This window comes from Zonotrichia albicollis, chromosome 2 (assembly GCF_047830755.1).
Source record: "Zonotrichia albicollis isolate bZonAlb1 chromosome 2, bZonAlb1.hap1, whole genome shotgun sequence".
In the NCBI taxonomy this organism is placed as follows: domain Eukaryota; kingdom Metazoa; phylum Chordata; class Aves; order Passeriformes; family Passerellidae; genus Zonotrichia; species Zonotrichia albicollis.
Window position 1 is genome coordinate 70,172,992 of NC_133820.1, and position 20,450 is coordinate 70,193,441.

The 20,450-nt window shown below is 36.7% G+C and overlaps 1 protein-coding gene across 3 annotated transcripts in view; it reads right to left on the minus strand.

Moving 5' to 3' along the window:
* Positions 1-1,050: 1,050 nt before the first annotated feature.
* The window catches only part of NAA16 (N-alpha-acetyltransferase 16, NatA auxiliary subunit), a 61,440-nt gene continuing 42,040 nt past the window's right edge, over positions 1,051-20,450 (minus strand). For 2 of the 3 annotated variants that reach the window (XR_012579048.1, XM_074535469.1), the window contains 2 exons: positions 13,380-13,452; positions 13,008-13,142 (listed from right to left, as the gene is read on the minus strand). Coding sequence is in view for 2 of the 3 variants with exons in the window: in XM_074535469.1 (XP_074391570.1) it covers positions 13,418-13,452 (35 nt within the window). In the remaining variant the exon portion in view is untranslated. Of the gene's footprint in view, positions 2,844-3,106; positions 3,205-5,602; positions 5,747-6,328; positions 6,428-6,924; positions 7,034-7,760; positions 7,955-9,686; positions 9,901-10,435; positions 10,565-12,455; positions 12,609-12,972; positions 13,143-13,379; positions 13,453-20,450 lie in introns of those variants that run through there. The other variant, XM_074535468.1, reaches the window with a different exon arrangement.

Genomic DNA, 20,450 nt, shown 5'->3' on the forward strand with positions numbered 1-20,450 from the left:
TAAGGTGCTAGGGTCCACAGCACACCCTGCCCATCTGCAACAATGATGAAATTTGGAAAAGATCAGACTGCCAGGCATTTGTTACCCCAAGAAGTTCACACCTGCAATGACAGCCCTGAGGAAAACTCAGCAGGCTGCATGCCTCCAGCGGTTCTAAGAGAAAACGAAACCACTCACTGCATGACAGAAGACTCAATTTCCAGAATTAAGTTCCTACAACTCCTAGCCTAGATATGAAAGCTATTCATCTACATTATCAAGGAATCCACTGCTGAAGAGGAACCCTGGGTGTTTTTGTTGACGTCTGACTTCAAGTGTCAAGTTAAACAGCACAGGACTGGATAAGTAGTCCAATCTAGAGTGCCACAGCCTTCTTTTTGAAGGCCTGAATTACATCTCCAGCAAGGGAAGTATTATCACTAAAAAAAGACAGAAGACACACTATCACTTCATGTCTTCACCATACAGTGCAAATGGTTCTCAGGTGCTGCTGAGCCAAAGCAATCCTATTATGGTCCACCTTTTCCTGCCTAAGACATCTTTGAGCCAGGTGTTCCACAGCAAACAGCTCATGGTGAATACTTAAGACAAAACCACATCACTACTTCTCAGTGTTACTATCACAGAATCATAGAACCACAGAATCATGGTTTGGGTTGGAAGGAACCTTAAATACTGCCTGATTCCAATTCCCCTGCCATGGGCAGGGACACTTTCCCATAGACCAGGTTGCTCAGAACTCCATCCAACCTGGTCTGGAACACTGCCAGGGATGGGGCATCCACAGCTTCTCTGAACACTCTGTTCAAGTGTCTCACCACCCTCACAGGAAAGAATTTCTCCCTGCTATCTGATCCAAATCTATTGATTGCAGTCTGAAGCCATTACTATTTATAGATACACATCTCAATCTGCTAAATAGTCATGTTTTTCATAACTACTTACAGTTAACATTAAAACAGTGAATATTGCAACTCAATGGAAAAAATGAAAATGATGGGTTAAAGTTTGATTGCCAAAAATATGCAAAAATTCCAAACCAAAGGCAAATGTGTACAAAATAATTTATTACAGCATAACATATGTTGGCAATATCTTACAGTGAAATTTCCATTCAACATTTTTTTTAATCTAAACAGATGACACACAAAGGAGAATTTTAATTAGAACAGTTTATTTGTCTTAATAAAATCCCCTCTTCATGAACTGGTATTTGCCTTTGAGGGGCTAGTTAATATTACTGAAATTATTTACATTGCAGTGAAATAAAAACAAACCGAGATTGAATAATTCCATTACAGTTTCCAGAAATTTTCTGTACAAGCCACAGTATAATTATGTTTTGATAGCAGTCTTTATAGAATGTAAAGCTGTCATGTGATATGTAGCCATTTTGTCTAGCAATGCTATGCTTTAAATAGGTATATTAGATTTAAACTTCCATTTTGATGTGTTGTATATTTAATAGTTAATGCACCAGAATACAAAGTAAGAAAAAAGTTCATTATGATTTATAGTCAGCCTCTTTGTGCTCCCTTAAACAGTTTTAAAATGTAAAACATATTTCTCTGTTTTGCCTTTCAGCACCTACAGCAATAGCATTTAGGCAGGAGAAATTCTGGAGTATTGGCCATAATACTTAAGTAGACAACTAAGACTTTTAATGGAGGTAATACAGCACACCCACCAGTGAGTTTTTATGATGTAGAGAAAAACTGTATTCCCCATTACTGTACCTTCTGCACTTGCACAAAATTGGAGCAGCTTTTTCATCCTAAGTGTCAATAGGTGAACAAATGGGGAGAAACCAGAAGAAAGAAGAGGAAAGGGGAGATGGAATAAAGGACAAACAACAGTATTCAAACTCATTATGTCTTCTCAGGGAATTGTTTCAGGATATTAAAACCTTAAAATGTTAAACTGACCATAAAACTAAGGAAACGATAGCCATGGAACACAAGATAGAGGGAATAGGTTTCAAAAAGCCTTAGATATTTGTTGGTTTGGGGTTTTTTTACACAAACCTAATCTTCATATCTGTCAACACTGGTTCCATATAAGACACACACCTGACAAAAACATGCAACCCCCCCCAATGCTTTCATTGTTGCTGTGCTTCAAAAGAAACCAAACTGACCAAAGATTAAAAAAGAAATCCAACCAAAACAATCCAGAAAAAAACCCCTAAAGAACAGTAAAGACAAAGAGGGCAATTCAAGCAGCACTTCAGTCTTAATCTGCTAAAAACTCTCAAATGATAATTTATTAACAAGATATGTTCACATATATCTGCATATGTAACAACACTTAAGTGAAAGCAGTCTTTAATATCCATATTATTGTGTGGGAGGGCTGATGAATTATTAAAAGACTTAAACCTGTACAAGTATAAACATGAAAAATGCTGATTAAAGATGTTTACATAAATATTGGCAGTTTTCATTGGGAGGAAAAAAACCCTAATAGCATACTCCATTTAACTATCCAAATATTTTGCTTTAGATACCTGTTAAAGATATTAAAATACAACCTGGAAAAGTAACCCTGATCTGTATCCAGCCAGCATGTAATGAGTCAGAGTTTCATACACATGTGTGCATGTAGGTATACACACACACACACAGGGGCTTGCACACACTACTTCAGATTTCATTGGACAGCAAATCATGGTTAATGGCCGTGTGATTCACAGATGCAATGCTGCTGTTGTCTTCGTTTGTGGCAGGCATGAAGGCAGATGTAAAAGGAAACAGTTTATGACATGCTGCTTGATATTCTTCACATTGAGCATGGCAGCTTCCAAAACTGCCATCAAGCAATGCCTCAAAAACCTTCGTTAATGTCTAAAGAAACAAAAGCATCAGTTAATAAATGTAATTCAAAATTGTTTATTTTTAAGGGCACATATTGTTAAACAACACTAGTTTGAGCAAACAGGTTTCTCTGTTGGTATTTACATATCTTCTACTCACAGGAAAGATTTGAAACCTTGTTCTTTCAAGTAATCATTTATCATGGTTAATAAAGCATGCACATTATCCTGCATTAAATTATACACTATTTAAGACCCCACACAGTTGGTGGCTTTATATACTGTATCTTTTACCTTCACATTTTTGTCTCTCATGTTTTTATCCAATCTAGTTGCAACAGCAATTGCCTTTTCTTGTCTTGATTTGTCCAGGAAATACATCATCTTTGCACCTTATCACAAGACAAAACCCATACTGTTTAGTTTTCCTAAATGCCATACAACATATACAGACAAACAGAACCTGAAAACTTACACATAAACGTGAATTAGACTTCTTACAAGTTTTAATAAACTATATCTTTCTCCCTGATTTGCAACTGGAAACTAATGAAACCAAAGCCATTTTGAAATTTATTAGAAGCATAAGGATTGAATAACACAGGAGACCTGTTCCTGCAAGAGTGACATGCCTCACTTGACTGACAGGTCTTCAGGAGAGAAAAATATCACAGAGTACATTGATGACAAGCCCTTCAAATCAGCAGGCTAAATGAAATCCATCCAACAAACGCAGGAGTGAGTAAATCTCAGAGACACACTGAATTCTCTTTAGAAGTACTGGAGCTAAGTGAACAACAGTTACTAAACAACTGTGGAACATGACCCAGTAAAAGTTCAGGCCAGTCCACAGGGCAGAACACAGGGCCATGGCTGCTCACCCAGAGCTAAGGACAGCTCAGGTACAAGGAAAGTGCAGCACAAGTTTGGTGCTTTGCCTGGACCAGACTACATTGGTGGAAAGGAACTACACAGCTTCTCAGAGCACAAACAGATTGCCAAAACTGGCCTGGGCATCTCTGCAAAATTCTGCTTCTTGTATCACAGCTGCCTTAATTTAAAATCCCACCTTAATGAATGTGTTGCCATTTCATGTACTTTCCCCTTTGCCCGAGTACAAAGACCAGACCCACACCACTATGTAATCTACTCCAAAACCCAAAAAGCTTAATCATTTTACTGGAAAAGTTAAAACCTCACATTCTGGATGTTTTGTCTGTCTTTTGGTTTTGCTTAACTCATTTCCCCAATTATTAGTTTTCCTAATTAAATAAAATTTCCTAGTTCTTACTGCTTTTTGTAGGTTTAAGAAAATAAATTGCTAGACTCTATGCAGAGCCATTATTGCCCAAACCACTTATATTAGCCTAGTTACTCTTGCCTAAAGTTAGGGAGGCTTTGGTACAGAAATTGGAAAGAGGTTAGAAGTCTGCTTACAGTTTTTTACTAGTAATTTTAAGCTAATCAAGCACTCATTTGTGCTCTCAGACTTAGGGTTTGGTCTTCCAGATCTTCATATGCAAACTTTAACTAAAGATAACTGTTCAAGAAACTTCAAAATTGTACAGTAGGTAAGTCAATTGCCTCAAACCTGTTCCAGCATAAACAGAAGACGGACACACAGTTGAAGTCCTAAGGCTACTAAAAACCTAGCCAGGGACTGTAGTGTTTTCTGTAACACTGGAGGATCAGAAAATAAGACCTATAAAGCAGACAGTGAGATGTTCAACAGTCACAAGAGTGGAAGAACACATCCCTAAGAATTAGGACCAATTGACTGCTGAGAGATCTGTACTTGACTTCCCAAATCTTGAGCCTGCTTGCAGGAAAGAGGTAAAAGTATTTCTCTAAAAATGCTGTCCTGAAACACAGATCTTACAGAAGCCAATGGAAGTTTGTGGTACTCTGCCTAACCTTCCTGTAGAGTAATGAGCAATCCTCTGAAGCTTCTGGTTATTCTGGACAGAACCTGGGTCACTTTTCAAAGACCAGATGAGGTCTGCACTAAGTACCTGAAGCGCCTGATAAAACTACACTTACTTTTGTTCCTTAACTGCTGGAAATGCATTTTATTTTCTCTACCAGCTTATCAAGTCACATCAATACTCCAAAACTTTCCGTAATGATTTAATAATTTGACTTAGCTCCAGCAGCTACTTGTGGCTCTTCTATATAAACAGTGTCTGAGTGTCAGATTTCAACATTTTCACTACTGACAATGAAGCAGAAAAGCAAAGACTGCATAACAAGTCCATCATGGTACTTTTATTGATGCTGTTGCTACATGATAACGTTATGAGTAAGAACAGAGATATTTCAGCTGAAAAGAAAACATGGAAAAGCACTTGCTAATGGATATGGAATTTTGTTTTATAGTTTCTAATACTTAAAAAAAGAAGCTGTAACAGGAAGGATGACAGTGCTTCAAAACTTGAGTATCTATAGTGGTTTGACTGTACTTTTTGAAGGTAAGGAGCAAATTTCTTATACATCTAATAAAGTGAAGTACATTCTTAAAAAATGGTACAAGCAGACAGAAATGCCTCCCCCCCCGCCCCAAACCACATAATTTTACATCTCATTAGAATTTATGTATGAATTCATAGAATGGTTTGAATTTGAAGGAACTTTAAAGCTCATCTAGTTCCACATGCCCTGCCATTCCCAGGGCCACCTTACACTGGACCAGGATGCGCTAAGCCCCATCCAACCTGCCCTTGCAGATTAAGATTCTGATTTTACATCACTTAAATCATCTCCTTTTCAAGAGCATGAAAAAGTTAGACAAACCTGACAGCTGGTGCTGAATGGAGGTAGCATTGTGTTTGAGAAATTCTTCATTAAAACTCTCCAGGTTTTTATTAACAAATATTTTCTGCATTTCTTGTGTTAGGACCTTGCTCACAATTTCTGGGAGGTTACTATGGTCAGACACTAGAAGAGGGTAGGCAGCGGGGAGAGAAGCAAAAAAAATTGCCATTTAAACAACTGTAGAAAACACTGAAACCACATAAATCACTGCTAAGAGTCCCAGTTTTAGAATTTGTGCACAGAAACACAGATCAAAATGTGTCAACACAAACACTGCCGATGCATTCACAGAAGAAACTTTCATAAAGGATGCTCTGTCATGTAAACTTTCTATTACATGTTCACCACACAAACTGTTACAGACAGAAGCATTCTCCTATATCTACCACTTATTTTCTTAAATATTAAGGTTTTCCAGGATCCTTAGAACACTCATTTTTCTGTGATATCTAGCCAAAATGAGTTGTTGGGTCCACCTGGTGGATTAATGGAGGAAGGTATAATACATACACAGTACACTCGGTAGCACAGCCTATGTTTTCTTTGGTATTGCCATGAAAAAAAAACATTTGTTTTTATTTTTCTTTGTGTTTCAAGAGTACACATCACAAAAATATGTAATTATGTACTTGCAAAATGTAACTTGTATCTTTATAATTACACAAATATCTATTTTACACACATACATATTTCCTACACACATACCAGCTTTAGAGAATTTAATCAAGCACTCATGTAGCCATGGGTTATTCCTGTCGATAGCAAAAGCTCTTTTGACAGACTGTAACATTAACAGAAACTTTCCTGTGGGAAGAAGAAGAAAAAATATTAGGAAACCAAGATTAAGAACACAAAATATTTTCTCTTCATAATCAATTACTGTTTTCTTTAGTAAACCTAGTAAAATACTAGAAACATCAGTTTCTACACAGAATTAGAAACTAAGCTTATTTTCCCATTCAAATTGCTTAATAAAGCAGAAGTTCTTGCTGCTCCAACTCTGCCAACACTGCACAAATGTTGCCACCTATTTAGCTTTGGTCTCCTCTAGATAATTAAAGATCACACCACAAATACCATTCCACAGTATTTAAGAGTACATACCACAATATAATCTGCTCTTAGGGCTTTTTTTGTTGAAGGGTGACTAAACAAAAATGCTATTTACTCTATTATTGGGTATGATGCATGCCTCAGCTTCAGTCAGGTAAGTATTTCAGATCATTTTCCACTACACTTGGATAACATGGCTGAAGCACTAAAATTTTGTAAAGCAAAAATAAAATTAAGCAGTACTTTACCTTTTCTAAAGTATATTTCAAATGCTAATAAGTGTGTTTCTATATCATCTCCAATCAGATTCTTAAGTGGTATAAGGAACTTAATGGCTTCTTCTAATGGATTTTCTACCTGTTTTAAGAAAAGAACAGTGAAAATTATGGCTTAAAATAAACATCAAATAAAGTCCACCAATAATTTCTGTTACTCAAAGCATTTAAATATTCAGAGGTCAAAGGTGAGCTGAAGCTAGCTTTCTGAATTAAACTGCACCATAACAAATTTTGCTGTTTAAATAAAAATGTTAAAGCATTTACTCATCATCTCATGTTGACAAAGACAACATCACTGCCAACTCTGGCACCGCTTGTGCATTCAGCACTGTAATTTAGCATTTAGGAAACGATTAAACACAACCACTTTAGACAACAAGCTTGAAGTTTACTGTGATAATGGAGGTAGCTCTTCATGCATAGCAAAATACTGGCTCATGCCTTCAAACTTTACAAATTGCAATAATTTCTGTTACTTTTTCCACTATTCACTGTACGAAAATCAGATTTCTTCAAGCAAAATGCCTTTTTTTTTCGTTCAGTATCTATTTTAATGAATATGACCTACTGCTTGGAAAAAATCCCTGAAATCTAAGGACAGTAACAATATTAATGTACAACTTGGATTTACTGATGAAAAATACTTCTCTTCAGTGTAAAAGGAGATGGACTACAAAAAAGTACCTCTGCATGCAAAAATGATTTTATAAATACACCTGGATTCTTTTAGGAGAATCTGATAGCAAACCCATATTATAAGCTTTTTATGATAATCGTGGGAGTTCAACAAGAAAGACCATGCTAACCCTTTCCAGTTTTTCAGGAACCAACTCTTCCCTGGGTCCACTAGTTTCCTCCTCCTCTTCATCTCTCTTTTTCTTTTGATTTTTTTGCTGTCGTTCTCTTTCTGCATGCTTTCTTTCTTCTTCAAGTTTTGCTTTCTTCTGTGCTCTTCTTTGCTTACTAAGCATTTTCTTCAATTCTTTGGCTGAGAGATTTTCTACAGATTAAAGTAACAGACAACATATAAAGTATTTAATTCAAAATCTTGTTTCTCTCAAACAATTCAGGTCATTATGCTTCTCCCCATCTCATTTTGGCAAATTTTTAAGTGATTTCCATAACTACCAGCAGTCACAAGAGTATCACCACTACACAGGCCAACACTCCTGCTGGATTGGTATTTATAGCCTAACACAACACTTGATCTTGCATATTTTCTCTTGCATGGCTGTTAAAGAAACCTCAGTGATTTCAAAGGTTAGCTACATAAAGTTGCTACATCTGTCACAGGTCTTAACTTAGAAAATGAACAACGGTAACACTAAGCTCTCATTTTGACTGCAGCTTGGCCTGCTTCTAATGCCATCTAGAAATATCCAGATGGATTTACACTCCACCTGAAAACATGCTAAACTTGCTATTTTCCATTAAAGTGTCTGACTAATATACAGCCATGATAACTGTACCAATTTCATGCAAATGCCATGGGATAACAAAAGGGAAATGATCAGTTTAGCCAGCATAACACTACAGCTACCAGTCTGTTTACTGTGGTGTTTCACTGAGAATAGAATTTTTGCTAAATGGGGCAAGGCACAGAAAAATGAGCTCCCGAGGGACTAAGACATCTTTTTTGAGGCTAGGGCAGCATGACCTCCCTGCTTGGGTCATCCCTATTCTGACACAAGGAAGCACCATCCACACAGTGCTGCCTTCTCCCACACATAAGCCTATTGGATCCCAATGAGCAGCAGGCAAATGAACTAATATGACTTAGACACCACCCACCTTTATGATATATTGCTATCCTCTGTGACAGATCCTCTGCCACACACTAATCTTACATTATATACAGAAACAAACTAAAGTTGGAGAGAAAGAAGGTGCAAGTTCAACTATTCGAATATGCCTCTTCATTATTCATAGGCAGGTATAGAAAAACTTATTCACCTCTGAATAAAGGTAAGAGTTTATCTGCAATATTAAGTGGCATTTTTAGTTAAGCATCCCTTTTTTCCCATATCAAATATTTTTCCCTTTGCAAAAAGCCAGGCATGAAGTTCACTGCTTTAGTCAACAGCCACTGCAATGCTGACAGTAACTGCAATTCCACTAAAGGAGAAGCAACTATTTATCCTAAAGTTAAAAAATCTCAAATAATCTGCCATTGAATCCTCAAATTTCCAAACTACACCCCACTGGCTTCCTAAGAATCCAGAATGTCCATTTAATACTAGTTTTAAATAATGTTCTAAAAGTATTAATATCACTAACACATTTATCCATTTATTCTTTGATCCTCAAGTTGTGTGAGAAGTGGTAAAACTTAATGCAGTAGTAACTAGCATTACCATGTAATTAATTAAATGCATGAGACCAAAATCAAATTCTTATAATTCAGACTGCTTTTCCACAAAATCTATCCATTGCTCCATAATTAATTTGTTAATAATATTTATCTAACGGCTGAACTGAATCTGATTTTAATGCTCTGAAATGTCATTCTTCCCCAAGTACTCCAAAACTACAGTTAGGTTCATTCATGTTCTAGTTCTGCAAAGTAATGGGATGTGAACAGAGCAAACTGTAGCCTGTTACCTATGCTCTCTTTTCAGTTATTGCAAAAGACAAGAGGAAAACTTGTGTTCTATTTACTCTGTAACGTGTAACTTACTTAGCTTAAGCTTTTACATGTGTCAACATATGAACCTTCATTAAAGTGTAGATACCTGAATTCACTTCTTGCTCTTTGCTTTCATTGGTAAGAGGATTATCATGGAGCTTCAAGTAAATTTCAATTGCTGATCGGGCAGCCTTGAAGTAGAAGGCATGTTTCCTGAGCACATCTTCTAATCTCAGAAGGTCTACATAGGCACGGAGAGTCATCTTTCTCATGCAGTACGTGTGGAAGTCAAACTGATCATCTGTTATCTCAAAAAAATGCTTAAAAAAAAAGAACACACTCATATATTCATCCTTTACTTAGTCTACCTTTTATTAGAGACAGGTGAATAAAGTTACAATTGATATTATTTACAGACAATATTCAAGTATAGACATATCCTTGTAATATTGACTGTTCAAGAGAATGTATTGGTATGGAAAAATCTGAGTTAACAAAGTCTATAATGTGATTATGCAAAGACTTAGGCACTCTAAAAGCCAACTGAAATTTGACTATTCTGATTAGAAATACAATTGTTAAAAGTCAGCATAAAGTAAATGTAGGAATAGCTGCACAGAAGATGTGGTATTTTATACTGAAACATTTTCACTTCAATAATAGTCTTTCACATAATAGCTAGAGAAGACATCTGTTACAAAAAATCGTCAAGTATTAGCCTGTTGTTAAAAGCCATTATACTAGAAGTTTTACATGCTTCTAGCATACAAAACTGTGCTGATTACATCAACAAATATCTTCATTTGAGTATGAGAAATACTGGGGAAGCAGTGGGTGGTGTTTGCACCTACTTACCCTTTCTACTTCATGACATTTTTTCAAGGCGTCACCGTACTTGCCCAGCCTTTGATAAGCTGCAGCACATTCCGTCTGGAACCACATACACTGCATCTCGTTAAGGTTCTCCATTGCAGAAGTTCCTTCCTGAAAGGAGAGCCATCATCAGGTTTTGCTATTGTAATTTATCAGCTGCATCATTCAGTGCCTGGTTCAGGCCATCAGGAGCAAACAATCAATCCTTCAATGTACTTGGAATACAACAGGACATGAACACCCAGTGTTCAAGTGAGAATAACACTTGTGATATTCTGTGCTCCCCCACACAGAAAAGAATAGATAGAAATTACTTAAAAACTCCAATTACGTGAAGATTAATGTCTTAAGAGGTTTTTAAGATGAACTCATGCTTGCACAGTCTCACTTCTACAATTTGGGGGGCACAAAATAACATTATTTAAAAATATTCCTTGAGTTCAGCAAACAATTTTAGCTTGTTTTTCCCCATCAGGTAAGTGGCATCCACCAGTCCATAAAACCACCAATATATTAACGGCTTTATCACACATTTCTTAGAACACATTATTACACATTTCTTAGAACTTCCTTGTCTAAATAAGCAAAGTTAGATTGATACATGATATTTTGACAAGAAAAAAACCCTAGGATTGAGACTTCATAATAGTCATAATGCTCCAGAGTAAGTGAACTGGAAAAACATCCCATATATCGTTAATATTAGCCATTAGGCTTTCAGAACAATCTTTATAGCAGATAAAAGACCCAGTACTGTTACTGAGGATGATATCCTGTCTTTCCAGATGTCTATGATAAAGTTCTGTCTTTCTTACTTTAACACTTCTGAGAAGCAAACATGATGAGTTTTAGCAATCAAATTTTCAATTTTTCCTAGAAATACCTAGCAAGCCTGAATCCAATTTCAAGTGTTACCACATCTAGAATTTAAAAGAACGAAGGAGCCAAATTTATGTACTCCAGGATATCCCACAAGTAGTCTTCATGTTTAGTTCCATAAATTACATGAAAATCTGATATTTATTAATCCAAATTTTGTCCAATGTAAAAAAAATAGAATTTAGAGTCCTTATCCCATCTTTTAGGGATAGACTGTTTAAACAAAATTTTTGTGCATGATACTAGCTTCAAGGAACCAAATATTCAAATATAAATTAATTGATATTAATACTAAATCATAGTGAGTATAGTACTATACTCCTGTGCAGTTAGATTGGATGGTACTAAAGGGGAAACAATGAGGTATCCATCAGATGCATTTCAAAAGCAGTATTTTGAAGTATGGCAATAAAAAATACTCCTGGACAACTACCCTTGAAAAACCTCTCTTTCCAGTATTTTGTTGGTCTACACAACTGGAGTGCTGCATGTATCTCTGGGGCCCCCAGCACAAGAGGGACATGAACCAGTCAGAACAGATTCAGAGAAACACCATGAAAAATCAAAAGGCTGGAACTTGTCCTGTGACAAAAGACAGAGTTGAGGTTCACCCAGGAGAAGAGCAGGCAGGCTCCAGAGAGACCTTACAGTAGCCTGCCAGTATATAAAGGAAGTTCGTAAGACAGAAAGAAAGAGACTTTTCACCAGGATCAGCAGCAACACCAACAGGAGCACAAGATTTGAACTAAAAGAGGGCAGCTTTATACTGGATGCAAGGAAAAGAAATGTTTTCTGTGAGAATGTGGCAATACACTGGACTGTAGTTGCCCAGGAAAGCTGTGCATGTCCTGTCCCTGGAAGTGTTCAAGACTGGGATGGATGCAGCTTTGAGCAACCTGAGTTAGCCAAAGGTGTCCACACCCATGGCAGTGGCACTGGACTATTCCATCTTTAAAAGGCTCTTTCCAATACAAACCATTCTACAATTCTGTGTAGTTCCTTACCATCAGGCACAGAAGTATTGTAATAAAAATGGATACTAATAAAAGATATTTGATCAAAAGTTGAGTTAAGAAGTACCAGAGGCAAGCAAAACACCTCTTAATTAAAGCAATATACTTACCCTTGTGAATTTAGAGCACATCTCCTCTGCATCCTTCACCATATTTGCTCGCAGCATGTATTTAGCACATTTAGAATTGATAAATCTGTCTGCAGTATCCAAAGACTGTGCTTCATCCATCCATTTGGCAGCTTCCTTGATGTTACCTACATGCTGTTAGGGAGAAATTAAATAGTTAACTTTCAGTAGAGGCCTGCTATTGATCAGCTCCTGAAATCTGTACTTGTTACTGGTATTTCTCCATCAGAACCAAAACCAGTGTTATTCTCACTCCCCCCACTCCCAGATTTTTTTCAGAATTACAATTCACTGTAATTTGTGATTGGCTTTGCAAAACCCAAACAAAAGGGTTTTCATTTCCTTCCTGACAAAACAGTGCCCAAAAAGAAACCCACATGAAAACTGATGCCCATAACAACTGCTAACTGAAATATTACCCACACATTCACACCAGTCTGATGGGTTGATTATTTTTTAAATACACTAGGTACTCCACGTGTTCAAATTCCCCTTTTACCTTGTAAATTTTTGCTTTTAAATAGAATAGCTCTATTAATGTTGGAGTGCTTGCAATTGCAGCATTAATGTAATCCAAGGCCAAAGAACACTGGCCAAGTTTGTCAAAGTGCTGTGCCAGGAAATAACGAACCCAAAGCAGTGTTGTTGGGGGCTCTTTCTCTCCATTTTCTGCAACAAAATGGGAAAGGTTACAATAACCAGTAAAGCTGAAGACTGCATTTGAAAAATGAACACAAAAACAAAGCTTGGCAATTTTACCAAGTATTTCTTGTGATGAATTATTTTACTAGAAAATACGGTAACTATTTTTGTGCAAAAAGTATCAGCACTTCAACAGTTCTTGATAACTTTCATGAACAGTATTAGTAGTTACAGGGTAATGAACATAAGACCACAGAAACTTACCACTTGTACTAAAAAGGTCACAAGTTTTCAAAGAGGCTTCATAACCAGTAACAAGTTCCTGGATTGTAGAAACCTACATATAAAAAATAGTACGTGCTTAAGTTTTGCTTTACTATCATTTTAACAGAAACAAATACTCTGAAAAAAACACTTGAGCAAATTAGAGAAACTATACAAAAATAACTACTTAATTTGGAAAAAAATGGATGTATCTTCACATAGTTTACTTCACACTTTTGCAGGTATTTTGATCACCCACTTTAACTAGTGATGTGGCAGAGAAATGGGTTGATCTCAGGCAGCTTACAGCAGAAGGTATTCAAGTGCATATGATTAGTATCTTATGTAAAAATTCCAAAATATAACTTCACCTATGCTATTCATTTTTAAGTGTTGAAAATGAGACAATTAAAAGGTACCTCGAAAAAGACATGCATGAACTTTCCATAACAATGATGAAACAGACTTTTGTGGTTTTTTGGCAGGTTGATCTGTATAATCAATGATTTCTGTTTTGTTTGAAAGGTATTGTTGCCTAGAATGCAGGTTCCATCTTTTGACAAAAATCTATACATTGACTGAAGGATAATACTTCCTGAAATCAGACCTTGTCAACAATATTGGCTTTCATTTCTAGGTTTAAGACTCAAAATTCATCCATGCACTTTTAACTCACATTTTATAGGTCTGAAATTTACAGTAAGTACAAACATTAGGATCTGTACATCTCATGGCAACTATTCCAATTCCAGGTCCATGGCTCAAAAATGCCACTTTGTATTTCTAAACATTTTATGAGCTGCTCAACCTGTTTTGTAGCTTCATTCAAAACATGCCTGCCATATCCAGCAAGTAACCAATGAGTCTCTTTAGGTAACAAGGACAATATTACAGTAAAAATATGAGGGACTTTAAAATGTAAGACCTGACTGTAAGAACAGCAGGGTAATGGCTACATTCGCCATCAGGTGAAATCTCCAGATGGTAAAAACCTACAACTTCAATGGTTACAAGTTATGATGATCCTACATTTAAAAAGTTGATTGCAAGATTAAAATAGAATTGTAGGGAGACAGTAAAATTTTTAAAAGGCACAAATTTACAATGCATACATTGACTTCAAGATATACTTTGGGAGAAAAGGGAGAAGAGAATAAACCTTGTTTTAGAAGATCAAAGTATACAATTTGAAGGATATTACTTTATTTAACCTAATCCAGCACAATAAGCAAAAATACTTTCAAAGAGAGCAGAGAAAGCCACAGGCCCAAGTCACACACAGCCACTATAAATATCTCAAAAGTGTAATAAAATGTATAAGCACATACATTCTGGGAAGCTCTGGGCAAATCTCATAAGAAATGAGTTTCAGTAGCAAAATCTCATAAAATATAAAAAATGTTACTGGACTTCAAATAACTATGAAGTGATAAAGGAATGTGAAGAAGTCAGAAGTAAATGGATGAAGGCAAACAAATGCATTAAGTTCCTCCCTGGCCTGCCTCAGACATCTGTTCACTGGAAGAAAACACTCCCCAAAAACATTTGAAGATACTTTTCTCTAAAAAAAAAGTTTAGAAGCAGAAACACCTCCTTCAGATAAGCAGGGCTGCAGTGTGTATATGCAACTGTGTGTTATTTTCTTGCTGACTTTCATTGCAATTTCCAAGTATTCCTAAGTTTTCTTCATCTGGCTGCCACTAACCTCATCATCAGTGAACTGTGCGTAAAGGGAGAAAGACTGCTTCATTTCTTGAGTAAGCACCACCCCCCCCCTCCCCCGCCACATTCCAAATAGAAATGTTTAAATTATTGCACACTTGGGAGTACAGCTTCACATCTGGACAAAGACCAAGCTACCACCAAAAAGAATGGCATCACCATCCCTGAGCCACATGTGCCTGGTCCCTGCTTTGGCTGAGTGCCAGTGACTGTATCCAGGGTTATGAGTGATTCCTCCCTGTTCCACCTCAGTGCACCAATGCCCAATTACTCTTTTACTCTTTAGTCACTGCCACTTTCCATCAGCAGTGGGCAGTGGCAGTGGACAGACCTGGGACATCCTTGTATAAGGGTCTTCAATCAGCTATCATTAACAGTTAAATAAAATACTATGAATCTTGATGAGATGGAGAATAGCAAGATGTGTTCTGTTGTCAAAAGATGCAAAGTTGTTCCAAATTCAGAACTCTGCAGAGGTTTTGGCTTTTGCAGCTCAAGAAAATGCACCGTAATTGTCATTCTGGAAGCTACTATGAACAATACATTTGGAAACAAGTATTCAGTGAAACCAACAGCTAAGAAAACACAAATGCAACAGCTGGATTTTTGCAGACATTCTCAATGAAAAAAATATTTTTTATTGCTTATGCTTCAGTCTCTTGCTAGTAATTTAGGAAAACAATTCCAGGTTGGTGTGCCCCTTCAGGGAGCTAATGATCTGGAAATATGAACCATAATTTCTGTGTCCGTATTAACCGCAAATTTAGTTACAAAATCTGTCTCTTGAATTTGCTACTATCTATATTCTAGAATTATCACTGCCATCTTAAAGGCAATAATATTTCACTTTTAGAAAAGCCACAGCATTCTTCCTAATTTTATAATTTCCAAAAAACTGAGCTGAGGTATCTGGAAATACCATATTGTCCACAAGCTAATTTCAAATAGAATTATTCTACGAAACCAGTGTTTGCTCTCTTGCCATTGAGTTGAGAAAGCTTAAGGTATCACAAAAGTGTAGCTGAAGTCACCAACAAATCTCTCATTACAAAAGGACTGAATTGATTCCTGGGGTCACCAGTTTCAGAAACCTCTTAATCAAAATTCAAGCCTCAAACCTTTTCATAGGTCACTACCCACATCTTTCATTCATTATGGAAGAACAATGAGCAGAGCAGCAAGAATTCAAGAAAGAGGAAATGGGCTTTAGCCTTCTCATTTGCACAAACAAGTGAAGAGCTCATTTTTCCTCCTATACCCTAAAGATTGAAATTGTACATGCTCACAAACCATTACATATTCTTGCCAACTGTAGAAATCCTGAAAGTCAAATAAACATCTTCCACACTGGGTACTACATCAGCCGAAGACTCTACAAAGGTGGCAATGCTCTTCCATTCCCATGCAGTTTATTTCCATTGGAAAGGGCAATTTTGTAAGTAAACTTTGAGTAAATGTCTTAAAATGAATAGTTGAGAAACAGAAACAGACAGCAATAAATATAATGCACACACACCTTAATTTATTTTTAGATTATAAGTAACAAGGATCCAATTGACTTAAAATACCTTTTTCTGTGAGCACTAGTTCAGTTACCTGATTACACCAAGATATGTTTTGTGTGCTCTTTGTAAGGGACAGCCTAAGGGACTGTTTCCCAGGTAAACAGGCAATGACCAGAATTCTTCTACCATCTTTTGTAGCTATCACAGTGGCAACCATAGGCCAATCATGAAATCAAAATCTGTGCTGCATGCTATGCCACACACCAAATTACTCTGGCTACAGACATTTTTCTTTAGATAAAAAGTGTTCTATAAAAGGCCTCAAAAAACAGCAGGTAAGAATTACAGTAGCCTAAATTTTATCTTGATTTTTTTTTCTATATTCCATGTTATAATATGTAATCAAGTTGAATGAGATGACAAATGTGAGGTGAAATACATAATGGAATATGACCTCAACAGCCCACTACCACAAAGCAAGGACACAAATTTTTCAAGCACAAGGCCTAAATTCTCTGGTTTATTAATGGACTCTAAATATCTATATTCCATAGCCTATTAAAACCGTAATAGACTTTTGTTTCAATGACAACCTTCCAAACACCAATACAGTATTTTCTTCAACAAAACAACTGCAAAAAGAGGAGCTGAATTATTGTCATGTACTATAAATTGGTTAGATTTAAGTTGTGTCAATAGTAATTTTTAAAGACTTCAGCTTGTTAATTTACCAGTTACAAACACTTCATTTAAGTACTTCTGCAAGTTTGAAACCCCCTTGAACTGGAGACTCTTTCATATGGAAAACTTTGGCTAATCATTCTCACAACCTCCTACAAAGGGCTAGAGGAGAAAAACCAGACAACAGTTTTCCATCAGGCAACCTAACAATGCTTCTCTTAAGCAACTTCTGGGTACTTGTTTGGTAGTCATTAGAGCAGATAGGCACTGGAAAAATAAAAATTTCACAACTCTCACCTACTCAGGTTTATCTGTCTCAGAAAGCTCCTGAACAATAATGTAAGAGAAGGACGACATAGAAGAATCATTCTATATTAAAAACCCATCTAGTATCAGACTGGAAAAAAACAGAGTGAAAGTCTGGGTGCTTCTTATGCCCCATCTAAGCAACAGAACTCATTTAATACATCAAATCCTGAAGTACATCAACCTTCAGTTGCAGCAAAGAGACCTGTAACATTCAGGAATCAAAACTGCCCTGGTATTACTGAGCAGGTATCTTCCAAATAGTTAGCAGCCTGAAAGTTCAAACACTAACTATATTATGGCACATAGATCAGATATATTCTCTATGGGCAGGCCCTTCATTTCATGGACTGTTACAAGGAGCATTACCTTCGGAATTTCAATATGCAGACAATTTTAGAGACAACTGTAGCACTTTGCTGAGGAGGGCAACCGTTTGCTGCCAAACTTTTCTCCTACCTTCAAAATAAGGGAGTAATTTTAAAAGAATATAATCTTATATTGATAAAGCACTTGTACTGTTCTAGCAAAAGACCAACTAATGCAAAAAAGCCTGGAAAAGAGACAGAAAACAGCTGGCAAGAGGGAACACCCTTTATGAACTTGCTCATCCTCCACAGGATGAAGGTGTTCTGTGCTGTAAAATAAATAGGATGATTCCTAAAACAGATGTTCTCTAATCTGGAATCTGATAATTTCACTCAGATGGCAGGCAGCTTCTTATGATTTGCAACGTTGATATGGATGGTCTTCACCACTGGGAAGATGGATTTTTCAGGTGGTTCTGCAGCTCTGGAGCTGGAGAAGGACTGCAGAAAACAACCTGCAAAGGCAGTATTTCCTGCGTTTTCACTTAAGGCAAAATGATGCTGACAGGGGAAAAAAGAGCATGTATTCTTGCCCTTCAAGGAAAGATTATGTCATCTGTCCTTGAAAGTTAGAATTGAACAGTGTTTCTGCTTAAATAGAGAATTCTCCACAGAAGCACCTTCCCTGAAGAAAACTTGTTTCTTGCAGATAATACATGGTGCTGACAATATTGGTCCTGCTGGTTACAGAAACTGATCTCAAAGCAGCACTTGCTTTATCAGCAGCAAATCAAAAGTCTCTGAATCAAATGAGTACTTATTTTTGAAAAACCAACTCCTTAAGATGCAAAAACTCCACTTCAATAGCAGAAAAGTACATCTCAAGGCTGAATAACATCTACATCTCAAAGTACAACTGAAATTTTCCAGGATCTCCCTTCACTGGCTTTGCTAACAGTAGTGCTGAAAGTGAAAGCTTTCTGGTTCCACAAGAATACTATTCTTTATTGAGGAATATGCAATTTTATTGAGTTTGTGACACCGCTTTTCCAGCCCAGCAGAAGCAACATCCATTAAACTTATGCCTATTTGTCATTATTATGCCTATCTAAGAAACTGAAAAATAGCTGTACTTATCAAAATATCTGACCCCCCTATATCTAGATATCTCCATATTGACAGACTGAGATATTTAGAAGCCATTTGCAAATGGCTTTGCTACAGGGTACCCAAAAGAAACTAATGTTGTGCAACTTCAAAATAGTCAATCCTCATCATGTAGAAAAAAATGGGATACCTAGAGACTAAATGATAAACAGCTTTTTAAGCATTATCCTTGTGCCAGAAAACCATGTTGACATTAACAGAAAGTCCTTGTGACCAAATTAGGAATATCTTTCACAACACAAAGAAACATCTACTGCATGCCCTGAGGCAATACTCTAAATGCTTCTTGGGAAATGGAGAAGCAACAATAAAAACAGTCCACAAGAGTCCTGTGTCAATACTTGAAGTCTTTGCCACAACAAGATTTTATCTAAGAGAGTGATAAGAAAGTGCATGAAGATGTATCACTACCAGATCATGCAGAAGTGGTATCAATACACCCTAACTAACATTTATGAGCCTAGTACCAAATAAATTAAGACTGAAAACATATCATGTAGTTGCTAGCAGAGTTCTGGAGAAGGCCTTTGATGGCAACACATTTTGAACAGGGTTTGCAGCTGGTCCGTGGCACACCAAACCAAGCCTTTCTTGAGTTTTCTCAAGTATCGGTCCATTTCTGAGAAAGTGCTAATCATTCACACACACACACACAGAGCCAGCCAACACAACAGAGCTGAAAGCTGAACTCACTAAAAATGAAGATTCCCACTATAATAAGCTGGTTCCCTATTCTTCTTTTGATTCTATGGTCTCCACACCATTCTAAACTGAACCTTCCCCAGAAACAGCTTAGCACTAGAAAAAGCTCTGACACAATGACAGCACAAACAAGAATGCCTCCTGCTGCTCACAGAGACACCTTCATAGTGTCTTTGTGAGCAGAGACTTTTACTTCAGTAAACTGGATATTCAAATAAATTAGTCCAATTGTGAAAGCCTAGTCAGCCTCATACAGACAACTTCCATTGCTTGCACACAAGGCTAACATCTGAATGCAATAAAAAAAGTCACAATCAAAAGTTGTTCTACAACCTTCACACCATGAAAATCAAACCAGAAAAAGAGGACAAGCACAACTTGTCCTTTACTTAACACAAGTCACCTTAAATTTCTTGTTTATCTGAATGCAATAAAAAAAAGTCACAATCAAAAGTTGTTCTACAACCTTCACACCGTGAAAATCAAACCAGAAAAAGAGGACAAGCACAACTTGTCCTTTACTTAACACAAGTCACCTTAAATTTCTTGTTTATCTTTGACATAAACAGATATCAAGGATGCAGCTTTATTGTTTTGTGTAACACCCAATGAAATAGATGCTTTAAAACTAACAGCAATTCACATGTAGGTACATCTCTAAATTTATTCAACTGAGCCAT